Here is a 12,668-nt window from a genome sequence, read left to right as displayed (position 1 = left end):
TCCTACCTAGAGAATAGAAGACAAAAAGTAAAGATAACATCTAATGAACTTGTAAACGAATCAAATACATTGGATATCCATTATGGTATCCCTCAGGATAGTGTATTGGGTCCTCTACTTTTTATAGTATTTATTAATGATATAGCTTTGGTAACTAATTCACTGACTGGGGTTAACATCATCAGTTATGCGGATGATACCAACATTCTAGTCACAGGAACGTCTGATCAAAATTTGCAAAATAAAACTACACAGATACTATCCACCATCAACAGTTATTTCTTATCCAACAAATTAGTTTTGAATGAAGAGAAATCAAAGTATATGATTTTCACGTCAAATAATTTATTAAACCATCAAGCCACTATAGGAGCAGCAATAGATAAAACAGACTGCACGAAGTTGCTGGGGGTACTTCTACAAGACAGTAATTGTAAATGGTCAAACCACATTTCTAATTTGAAATCCAGATTAAGTAGCGCATGTTATGCATTGAGAATTCTTTCACGTCTCTTTCATACATCAATATTAAAAACAGTATACTTTGCCCATTTTTACTCAATAGCCAAATATGGGATTGAAGTCTGGGGTTGTACCTCTGAATTAGAGCAGATATTCGTACTTCTGAAAAGAGTTATTAGGATAATGTATAAAATGAAATTTAGAGATTCTTGTAGAGGCATCTTTAGACAAAACAATATTCTTACAATTCCTGGTCTGTATATATTTTCGTGTATAATGTATTTACATAGCAAAATTTATGAATTTAATAAATTTCAATTTAACCATGTTTATTCAACAAGATTCAGAGACAATCACTTTATGCTTCTACAACATCGTTCTGTTTTGTTGGAAGGTAGCACACATTATGCAGCCATAAGTTTCTTTAACAAATTACCAATAGATATACGAATGAATTTACATCAGCCAAACTTTCGGAGGTGTGTACATCAATACATTTGTGAGCTAGAGCCATATTCTAAAAATAACTTTTAAGTATGTTTTATCGTGTTTATTAATTTATATACTTTTAAGATGTATGTCTGTAACTTTGACTTGTCTCATACATGTACTTTGTATAATGTCGCATGTGATCAATAAATTTGACTTGACTTGACTATATCATTACGTTTTTTAGTAGATTGATATAGTGTTTCAGTAAATCAGTAAATTGAATTAGAAATCTGTAGATCTACTGAAAAAATCAGTAGACCTGGTAATCCTACGAGAGGTAGTAATGGACAACGTACCGGCACCAAAACATGGCGGTCACATCGAAACTGGCTTCACTTTTCGAAGGTTTATTAAATGAGTGTTACCTGTCCTCTCTCTTTCGTTGTCTAAGTGACTAGGACTCTTTCGATTCTTCCTTGCTTTTAGACTTTTAGAGCTTGCTGAATCTCAAGCCCCAGAATTACTGTACCCAGACTATTCTTTCCAGCTAACAGCTTGTCTGAAGGTAGATGCATAGATTTTTTTGTGAAACTTCTGGACGCAAGTCGCAACCATTATCGAAGATTGCGACTTTTTAATAAGGCGTTTTTTGGTCCAAACTTATCTTGTTACGTCGTGTCACAATATATACTTCCATATATTTCAAGAATTATTTCGCCGATCTCTTCTGACGACAACGCGGATCTTGGGAGTTCTTGGACTAGGTTGAGAACCGCTGATCTAAGATTTCGAGGATAAATGCTGTTGTAATAAAGTACTACATATATATCAGGCTTTTATTAAACTTTTAAACTTAAACTACAAATCATATAAAAATGAGCAAATGGATAGATGAAGGTACAATTATCACAATGGTAGATATATTTTTCGATAAAAACTAAATATCATAATTGTATGAATGTACAATATATAACTGAACTTAAACATGTATATGATTCAGATTCAACCATTATATAGGCCGAATATACAGAGGGCTCTAATTTAAATAATTTAATAACCACAATCACGTTTAATATTTTTGGGAAAAAATGTGAAATATTTACAAATGGGTTCAAATGTAGTGATAGAACAGGTGCAGCACTTGTTTTTTAAACATCAACCATGTAGAATAATTTAGTAATTTACTAACTATAAAAAATATAGCAGATACATTTTTTATATAAAGTGCCACTTTATATGCCACATGCTGCACACTAAATCCAGTTCAAACGGTTTCTATTATGCCATATCAAAGTCCGTTTTGCAAGCAACTGAAGAGTCTCGAATAAATAATTATAATCAAGAATTTTTAATACAATTTTTACAAACATTTAAATGCAAACTTTTGCACATTTCTTGTCGCGCAAAGGACAGAAATCATGTTTATCAAATTAGATGGCACCTTTGTACACTTAGGGGAGAACGGGGTAAATCCGCGCAATAAAGTAACTAGTAAACTGTTACATATTATGACGAACTGTGCAAGTCTATCATCACTTTCCGCTGTCTTCGTGTGGCTCGAGATGCTGAGCACAAAATTTAATACGTTATGAACTTGCAAAGGGTGAAGTATACTTTGATAGATAAAAATGTTTTTTTAGTTTATATCCTGATGAACTTCAGAGACTTAGGTTTACCTACGCCGAGAAAAATAATATGAAATATGTTTTTAATGCAAAAAAAAGGCGGGAAGATATTGGGTAGCTCTCACCATGTAGCGAAATCTACATATCAGGTTACGCCTCCCTGAAGTTACAAGTCTGAATATAATTACCGCTTTCAACTTGGAAGAAGTAATTTTTTTTAATAATGTTAATACTGAAGAGACAGGTACTATAACTGTACAAAAGCCAGTAAGAATTTTGGGAGAAAAAGGCTAAAAAAGGAGTAGGTTAAGTGACTTCTTGGGAAACAGGTAAAACGGTCACTATTCTTTGTGCATTCAGTGCTTCAGGGTCTTATGTATTACCAATGTTCATTTTCTCAAGGAGAAAAATGACTGAAGAACTTCAAAGAAATTACCCAGCAGGTACTTTCTATAGATGTTTAGATAATGGCTGGATAAACGAAACGTTATTTACGTAATGGCTAAAACATTTTCAATGCCATGCAAAGCCATCTAAAGAAGAACCGGTATAACAATGGGATTATTTTGATGTCTATACCTCCCATAGGCCATAGCCCTTAGATTTGGCATTTTATGCTCCCTTCAAAAAAGCCTATAATAAACAGTGTGACATAACATGAGAGTACATCCGCGTGAAAAACAACTCATTATAAATTAGCTGAAATATTTAACTTGGTTTATTTAAAAGTGGCGACAATGGATAAAGCCATATCTGGTTTTAAAGCTGCAGACAGCGTTTCGTTAGATTCAGATAAATTCCATGATGAATTAAATAAATCAGATGAAGAATTTGCTCCACTTTTATCAGACGAACATGTTCAACCAAATATAATCGATATAAAGAAAGTGAAGACGTCAGTGGGTCCTAGTCCATCTCACATTCATTCTCAATCATTATCTAATGGTTGTTCCCAGTCTTTTCCCAAAAACACTAGTCACTCATATTTGCTCAGCAGCAGTTCTTAATAACGCTGAGTCATCTCAGCCGATATCTCTTCTAACTCCCGATCAACATGTATAATCTAAATGTTATTCTCTAACTTTCGATAGAAGAAACAGCTCCTCTTGCACATATTACATACTTACAAACAATCAGGAAATCAAACAAAAGAAAATCCATAGTGCCTCATAGCTTTTATTTAATCTTCATTATTACGTATCGCATCACTTTGAGTTTTTCTTTATAATATTCAACAGATTCGTGGATAAACAATACGCTACTGAAGAACTAGTATTATTTTAGGTTATGTGAGGTTAAGTTCAGTTATATACTGTTCATTTAATATCAAGGAATAATTGTGATGATATAAGGACAATGAGTAGTCATTATACATAAATAAGAGAGGTATATAATAAATGTATCTATATTATATATAAAAACAGTCCTAACAAAAAATTATAGAGTATTTTTATTCTAAAATGTACAATATATAGTTTAATAAAAAAATATAATTAGTTTAGACCCCTTAAGTTGACTCATTAGTTATTTTATACAGCATCTTATTGTGTTGGAGAGTTCTTCATGCTGTCGTCTTCGCTTATTTTGAGAGCTAAGCACAACCAAGTGGAAACCAAGAACGACTCAACTTCGAGTATAAGGCAAGACTATGCCTTATAAGCCTTCTTCCTGATGACATTCTCCACCAAGTAACCATCGATTCCTAATTTTTTCGTGGAAAAATCAATCTCACACAAATGACAAAACCATAGAACTAGATCCTGTTTGAACACCATACGTGCGAAGATGAAGAGAAACTGCAAAAACACGATGAAGCTCAGTAAGAGTCGACAAGTATCAGTTGAATATGACCCACAAAATGCTGGACAGCAGACGCTAAAACCTATTTAACCCATTAGTTCCTAACGTTACGATTATGTAAGGGCAAAATGGTGCCATCTAAATAGATCCTCTGTCGCCTATGTCGCAAATTTTCAGTTGAAAACAGATCAGAAGGTATTAGTGTTTACATCGTTGTAAATGTGCGATTTTATTAGAACTTTGTTTTGAATCTGTGCCTGGATAAAATATAACGAAAGAAATAAAGCTTCAAATAATGGACTTCGTTGATAAAGAGTAAGTATATAAATCTTATTTTGTATAATAAAGTTAATATTAGAAAACAAATAGTGTAAGAAAATATAAATACATATTTTTTGTGTAAAAAGCTTTGATATTTTTTCAAATAAAAAAGTTGTTCGGTTAGGAAATTGACTGTTACATATTTGTAACGCTAGGATGTAATGTAAGCATATCTACAGTTATTTTGTACCAATATATGATATGTTCTGTTTTTATTGTATGATATTTTAGTAAAATTTTTCGAAGTATTAGTATACAGAGTGTTTATAGAACTCTAAAATTTAAAAATGTAGTATGTACCTACTAAGTTTTTTTTTATTTCAGAGGCCTTGCTGCAGTTCTTTAATGAGGCCTGACTGTTCAAGAAGCTATTGATATAGCCTTTGGAGAATACGACGAGATAGATGACTCTATAGAGGCAATTTATATAGCGCCACCGGATCCGGCTACTCTAACTGATGAGGATTCCGGAGATGAGGACGAGGGCGGAGATTTCGACAATTTGAGCAAACGTCAGCTACTTGCCGATGCAGAAGTTAGATCAGCTGGTGGAATTATACTATTCAACAGTTAGAATCAACAGAAGGTAACATTTCTTTGGCAAATGATATCGATATTACACCTGTTCAAATGGTATATACAAAAGTTTCTGAATCCCGCGATTCAGAATCCCCGAGAAACAATTTCCTGAGTCAGATTATTCACTGTTTGAATCAAATCAGTTGTTGATATATTCGAAATGTTCATAGATGAAGAAATCATTTTATTTCTGATACAGGAAACAAACCAATATGCTACTTTCAAGAAGTTACCCGACCCAGAAGTCTCACCAGAGGAAATGAAATGTTTCATTGCTATATTGATTATTAGTGGTTATCCCAGCAAGCGTATGTACTGGGAGCAAAGTCTTGGCACTAGAAACGAACTTGTATATAACGCTATGAGATGCAACAGATTTGAGCAAATTTTGAGGTTTATTCAGTTGATTTCTAACGCAAATATTGATAAGAGTGATAAGCTCTGGAAAATACGGCCATTTATAAATAAAGTGAAGGACAGATTCAGAGAGTATTTTGTTCCTGAAAAAGATCTGGCTGTCGACGAAAGTATGGTCAAATACTACGGTAAACATAGCAGCAAGCAATTTTTAAGAGACAATCCTTTATGATTTGGTTATAAAGTCTATAAAGTTATAAGTTATAAAGTTTTCATTAGATGCCTAAATACAGTGATGGGCTATTTGATTGATTTCGAGATATATCAAGGAAAATCTGTAACTCCTGATATTGACAGAGAAATAAACTTTGGAAAGGCGGCAACACCACTGGTGAAAATGATAGAAGAACTACCTGATAATCTGAAATCTTTTCCATTCTTATTTTACTTTGACAATTTATTTACTACCTTCAGTTTATTGTCTTATTTACGTTTGAAAGGATACGGAGGCAAAGGGGACTATAAGGAAAAACCGTTTACCTAGAAGCTGTCTTTATTAGCTAAAAACGATATTCCGAAAAAGGAAAGGGGATACTATAAAAGTACTATTAGTAAAACGGATGCTGTATTAGTAGCTAAGTGGGTCGATAATTCCGTAGTTTGCATTGCTTCAAATATATATGGCATCAATCCAATAACAAATGTTGAAGTTACTCGCAAAAGGGAAAAAACACACACAAGTTAGCAGACCAACAATACTTGCAGAGTATAACAAAAAAATGGGTGGTACTGATCGAATGGATCAGAATGGTGTACAGTACAGGATTCAAATTAGAAACAGAAAATGGTACTGGGCATTGTTTACGTGCCTTCTTGATGTTTCAGTCAATAACGCGTAGTGTTTGTATCGAAAATCAAACAATTCTCGGATGTCCCAAATAGACTTTCGAAGGGCTATCATGTAAGTTTATTTGAAGAAATATTCGTCATTTCTCAAAGGCACTGGCAGGACTCCATCTCCATCTTCTAATGCGCAAAGAGTAGCCGATGAAATTAGATATATGATAGGATGGAACACCTAGTGGATAATTCCAAACGACAAAAGACATTGTGCTGGAAGATTTTGCAAAAGTTCAACACACACGATGTGGAAAAAATGTAACTTAGATCTCTGTATTGATTGTTTCGTTACCTCACAAAAACCAAAATGTTTAAATTCCTTTTTCATTAGTTTCAGTTTTTAAATAAATAGAACTGTTTACAGATATATTTTGTATTTTTTGCACCCATTAGCTCCTAGCGTTACATATATGTAACATCATATACTGAGTGATTTATAAATCCGAGTGCATAAATTTATTTATTTTTATGTTTTTTAATAAAACTGCTCCTAAAACATATTATCATCTCATTAAAAACTATGAAAAAATAATCTGGTCACTAAAGGGTTAAAAATTTCCAAACCAAGATCTTTCATGTTAAGGTGTGAAAAGATCTAAGAGTCGAAACAATTACTTTACCTACAATCTACATATAATATTTACAGATATAATTATTAAAACACAGAATCTCAGTAGCTGCCATTTTAGTTGCGATGACACATGAATACTAAAATACTTAAATCTATTTACAACACTTTAATCTCTCTTGGGATGTTTGAACCAGTAAGCTGCTATCATTACTGAGCTACTCAAGAAGGTGTTGATAGTGAAATTAAGAAGTAAGGTGAGATCCATTGATTCCACACATATAGTGAATACACGAGCTGAAAGATAAAAGAATTTGGATATAATTAAAGTCAATTAAATAAATGTATATGTTGTAAATTAGTTTAACATATTTGAAAGATATTTCTGTGGTGATATAGCAAAAGTTGATATATTCATCTAGCATAATGTTTTAGGCAAAAAATTTTAACTTGAAAGTTGCTATAAAATCAGCATTATTTATAAACAAATTTAAAATAAGTAAAGAAACTTATTTTAGTGGTTTCATCAACATTTGCTGGAGGTGATTTACAAAATACTACAGAGAAACAGTATGAAATCTTAATAGCATTAATATCTTCATTCAAGGAAGGTAAAATGTCACATCATTTTAAATAATGATAAATTTGTCCAATAGTAGCCTAATTTAGTATTTTTTGTTTAGAAATTCTTTAAAATACTTATTGTAATAAATACACTATCACTTTCTATTAAATCTACTTAAAATTGTGTCATACTCACTAAAATTAGTAAACGCTGAGATAAACCATGTAAGAACACTCACTGATTCTGAATTTCTTGTTCTTAAAATCTCATAAAGCTGCACAACTTTTGAGGAAGCTCCAATTGGCGTACAGAGGGGCTAAAAACATGCAAAAATATTAGACTTGTAGACATTTAGTCTTGTGAACTTTCTATAATTTGAGTCACAAATTGATAAAACATTTTTCATGAAGACTTCCTGTAACACATTTCTATACAGGGTGGGCCACAGAAAACTTTCCACACAGGTTTTGTTCTAATTGATGAAAAAAAAAAGCCAGACCCCATCAATTTTTATTTTTAGGGGGCATATTTTGCATAGTACATACTACCATCTTTCTAAGAAACTCATTCATATTTAGCTCAGCAGGGTGCTATCGTTTGAGTTGTGAAACACATTAAAATTAAGTCTATTTTTTATTATGTGTATGTTTTGTTTATAGCCCTGACACAACTCATTTGGCCATTCATTTATTAAATTTTTAAATGCTCCTTGCCAACCTTCATGCAATAATAGAAACATTGCCCAGAGCATTCTTTATATTTTGGAACATTTCGAAAGTAATATTGCTACACTCAATTGAAACAAAATGTAAGTAGAAAGTTTTTGGTGGCCCAGTCTGTACATATCTTTTTACCAAAGTGTAATGGACTAAATAAAATTAATTAAACATGCAAAAAACAGATGATTCAAACTTTACATGATAAGGTACTTACCACTAAGAAAGCAAGAAGTCCTAGTGGGACCATTCCCAGTAAAAATGCAGCTGCAGTTAAAAAGTAAACACACGCACCAGCTAAACTGGTAATATTTAACATATCTTTATAATATAACACACAAACTATTAGTATTATTTCTTGAATTAGTATAATGGGATATTCGAGATAACTTAAAATAGCATATCCACTTCTATAATTGTAGGACATCATGATGGTGTAACTAAAAAAGATAAAACTGTTAGAATGTTAAATGGTTATCATTAAGAACAAAAATAAAGTTAAAACAATAAAGAATAAAGTAGTGGACATTACCACAGACAAGATATTGTTCTTTCTTCTTCATTCTTTGTCTATATGGAAATATTGCTTGAAAAGTACATACTTTTATTGTGTAGTCAATTTAACATTGTATATCCTGGAGATTATAGACAATAAATATTTGACTTGCATTATTAAATTGAACCATGTTTTGAGACTTAAGATTTATATGTTCAATTTTTAAATAAAAACTTATCATGAACAGTTTATCAGTTGTATTAACTATGGCCTAAAAGAATAATTAATTATGGCATAAAGTGAAAAATTCTAAGTAGCTATTGTATACCACGGTCACGTAAATCCAAAAATTCCAATGGATTAGATTACTTTTTTGGGGATGGTTAAAAGAAAAGGTATGATAAAGCTATTGCAAATACTGAAACTATTGTATTACAGTTTAAATTACTGTTAAAGTCTGTTTAACATCTAACAAAAAGAATCAGAAGATATTCCGGTATTAAATTTCATTGCCTATTGAAGTAATTGATAAACTGTTTAAAGTCTGTTCAATATCTAGCAGAAATTTTTTCAGTATCAATTTTCGATTTGTACTAAGTGGCCCACTCAACCAAATCTTGAGTAAAAGAATGATAAACTACTTATAAGCAGCTTTAGTGGGGGTTATTGTAATATTTATAAAATTACCTGGATAGCTCCATTAAGAGCGCAATGATATTTATACCTTTGGCATTTCCAACTTTTAAAATGGTTAAGATTTGAGGAATTTTTAAAATAAAGCATATTGCAACAGTAATTACGCTTAGAAAATTAGCAAATAGTGTTATAATATCGTTGCCACTAGATGTAACCATTATTTAAATTTTAAACCGATAAATTACTTGTTAAGATTCCTTAGTGTTTAAAAAGAGGATTGAAGGTTATGATACTTATGATCACAGTACATAGTCCTCTACTAAGGCAAGTCCCATAGAAATATTTGGGAGAGTTTCTAGCGCCAAATGTGGACGGGCCGGAACTAATTTTATTTATCGGCAAATTTAAAACGTAGGTTCTGAATTTTAGACAGCAAATTCAAAAAATATGCTCTGAATTTTAAGCGGCAAAATTCAAAAAGTGTGCTTTTAACGGAAAATAAATATAGCTAGCAAAAATGTAGTATACACTTACGCATTTTTATACCTATATAAATGTATAACATCATATCAGACTTTTTATTTTATGACTATATCTGCGTTCTGTTACATTAACAAAACATTAAAAACAACAAAATAAAAACACAGATATCCTGACACATGTTTATTTGTATAATTTTCTTTCGTAAAGTATTAGCAACAAATATCCTCCTCCTCCTCATTCGTTAAGATCTTGTCAGGGTTATAGATATATAGATTATCTTGTTAATCTAAACTAAATATTGTTAGCTTGCTGTCTCCATTGTCTGCGATCCATTACCAGATGGACAACTTCATGTAGGGATTTTCCACTAAACTTCATTTAATCTTTCCGTGTTGGAGATCTTCCTATTGATAAACAAATATAGGTACCTCTATATTCAGTAGTACTGGTTTGTTATAAGTCATTGTACTGGAAAGTATCGAAGACCTAGGATGCTCTTGTATATTATTGTTAATAACATAACTGCTTTTCTCGGTAGCCTCATGAAGTAATTCTACTGTTATCAAATCATAGCCAAGAGCTTTTTTAGGATTTAACATTTTATTTGTTGTCGAACCTCTGTCGGAGTAAATATTGTCAGAGGAAGAAATAGTTGACATCGGAGTTTCGAGATACATTCTTATATCATCATCTTCAGTTATTAGTATCTGGTGCTGCGTATACAGTTGCAAGATGCTCTGCGAATACTGTTGTTTTTTCTGCGTTTGTGCGGGCCCAGATTATATCTGTTTTTCTTAAAGGTGAATTTGTTATTGTCGGTCCTTATTTTTTTGTAGCTTTGCATAGAGTGGTCTTCATGTGAGAGATTTGAAACATAAAACTGGAAAGAGTCGTTTTTTACTTCATGTAATGCTCTATTTAGTCTATGACTTATCCTGTAAAGGTACATTTTATTTAGAGGATTTCTCGTTTGTTGCCATATGCGTCGAGCTCTTCTTTTTTCTGCTACAAGTTCTCTTATATGAAGGGGGATATTATGGTTTTCTTGCACACTTCTTTGGCGCTGCGGTGTTGCTTTCCGCCTTGTTGTTAAATAGTCCATATTTTATATGCTTCTAAAATTTCATATTTTAGAAGCAGCAATAGGGCTCCCTAGTGTTACAGTAAGGAACTAAAATCTTGTTCGACTCTACCAAAAAATAACAGTGAATATATATATATATATATATATATATATATATATATATATATATATATATTTATATATGTTCGGAAAGATTTCCGCGGTTGGTACAATTAAACTTAGAGCTAAGATTAATACTATTATAAAAATTAATATTAAACTCACCAGTCTTCCGGGTTGAACCGCGTCGATATCCATTTTGCCGAGCTTTCGACATCCTCTCTGATGTCTTCTTCAGGGCTTCCGAGGTCTCAGTCTCCCGAGCCCCCAGACACTACTACACTCACTAGTCACTTCTAGTTCACTACTACGACTGGGACCAGGGGACGGTTCATTTATACCGTCGATGGAAACGTGGCCTAGGTGGGGGTTAGGGTGGGGATTGGCGCGAGAGTTGGCGCGAACATTTCCGACAGTGGGATTTCGATTCGATGATGGAGGGGGCGATATTTTGTTTATGAGAGGTCTCCATGTAGAAGGTAACCGTATGGCGTCATCTCTTTTATTAAGGCAATTTGGTCTTTTTTCTATTTCTATGGCTTCTCGGATAATTCTTGGTTTATAAAATCAGATGGGGGCTATGGTTCTGGAGTTTTCAAAATCAATTTTGTGACCTGTATGAAGATGGTGTTGACCGAGAGCTGAAATTGAATCGGAATTGCGAACAGAAATGGAATGTTCATAAATCCTATTTTGAATTCTACGATTTGTTTGTAGTCGTAGTAGTGAACTAGTGAGTGAACTAGAAGTGACTAGTGAGTGTAGTAGTGTCTGGGGGCTCGGGAGACTGAGACCTCGGAAGCCCTGAAGAAGACATCAGAGAGGATGTCGAAAGCTCGGCAAAATGGATATCGACGCGGTTCAACCCGGAAGACTGGTGAGTTTAATATTAATTTTTATAATAGTATTAATCTTAGCTCTAAGTTTGATATATATATATATATATATATATATATATATATATATATATATATATATATATACGTCTATATTCGTTGCTTATACCAATACACCATCTCAATGTGTCCATCTAGCAGAATTTCTAGTCTTCTGTACAAGTCTGTATTTTCAAGCTAGGTCCACCGGTAAGAATGAAGTGATTATAAAAAGAGTAGACAGTTAATTAAAATATTTTAATATAAAACTATAAAACATATTATATACAGAAAAGTTTAATAAACACGTATAAAAATAACAAAATAAAATACTGTATATCAAACTGTTAAATACTGGATAACATATTTTAACATTACTAAAAGTTTTAACGTAAGTACATTATTTGCCAAAATCTTTTAAAGAATATTAGATATGAACATACAAAAAGCATTTTACTACGCAAGAAAACTTAGAAAATTTCATTTACTTCAATGTTTAAAGCACTTTTAGCTAAATGGAGATAAAAGCCCAAAGTGTGAGCTGTAGAGGATCACTAATCATACATCTTGACCCTAATAGTTAGATAAGGATCTTGGTTTAGAAATTTTAGGATGTACATGAAACGAAATGGATGTATACAAGGTCGAGTCCTCCGTAAAAATAGGAAAA

The 12,668-nt window shown here is 32.4% G+C and overlaps 1 protein-coding gene across 1 annotated transcript; it reads right to left on the bottom strand.

Moving 5' to 3' along the window:
• Positions 1-3,908: 3,908 nt before the first annotated feature.
• On the bottom strand, positions 3,909-9,755 carry LOC140439227 (solute carrier family 66 member 3). Its single transcript, XM_072529015.1, has 4 exons — positions 9,509-9,755; positions 8,543-8,765; positions 7,805-7,925; positions 3,909-7,341 (listed from the first exon to the last, which is right to left on the bottom strand). Exons 1-4 carry the CDS (start codon positions 9,673-9,675, stop codon positions 7,214-7,216), a joined length of 639 nt encoding a protein of 212 aa, XP_072385116.1. The 5' UTR covers positions 9,676-9,755; the 3' UTR covers positions 3,909-7,213.
• Positions 9,756-12,668: the final 2,913 nt, after the last annotated feature.

The sequence above is a fragment of the Diabrotica undecimpunctata genome, chromosome 4, assembly GCF_040954645.1.
Source record: "Diabrotica undecimpunctata isolate CICGRU chromosome 4, icDiaUnde3, whole genome shotgun sequence".
Taxonomy (NCBI): domain Eukaryota; kingdom Metazoa; phylum Arthropoda; class Insecta; order Coleoptera; family Chrysomelidae; genus Diabrotica; species Diabrotica undecimpunctata.
The sequence above is the reverse complement of the archived record's forward strand: the minus strand, read 5'-3'. Positions and strand labels throughout refer to the sequence as shown.

What these genes read in the sequence shown, in the direction of transcription:
- LOC140439227 (XM_072529015.1), bottom strand. Translation starts at nt 9,675, where the DNA reads ATGGTTACATCTAGTGGCAACGATATTATAACACTATTTGCTAATTTT. An exon ending in GACTTCTTGCTTTCTTAGTG is followed by an intron (nt 7,926 to 8,542) that starts GTAAGTACCTTA and finishes GCATGTTTTTAG; the next exon opens with CCCCTCTGTACGCCAATTGG. An exon ending in CTCAGCGTTTACTAATTTTA is followed by an intron (nt 7,342 to 7,804) that starts GTGAGTATGACA and finishes TTTATCTTTCAG; the next exon opens with CTCGTGTATTCACTATATGT.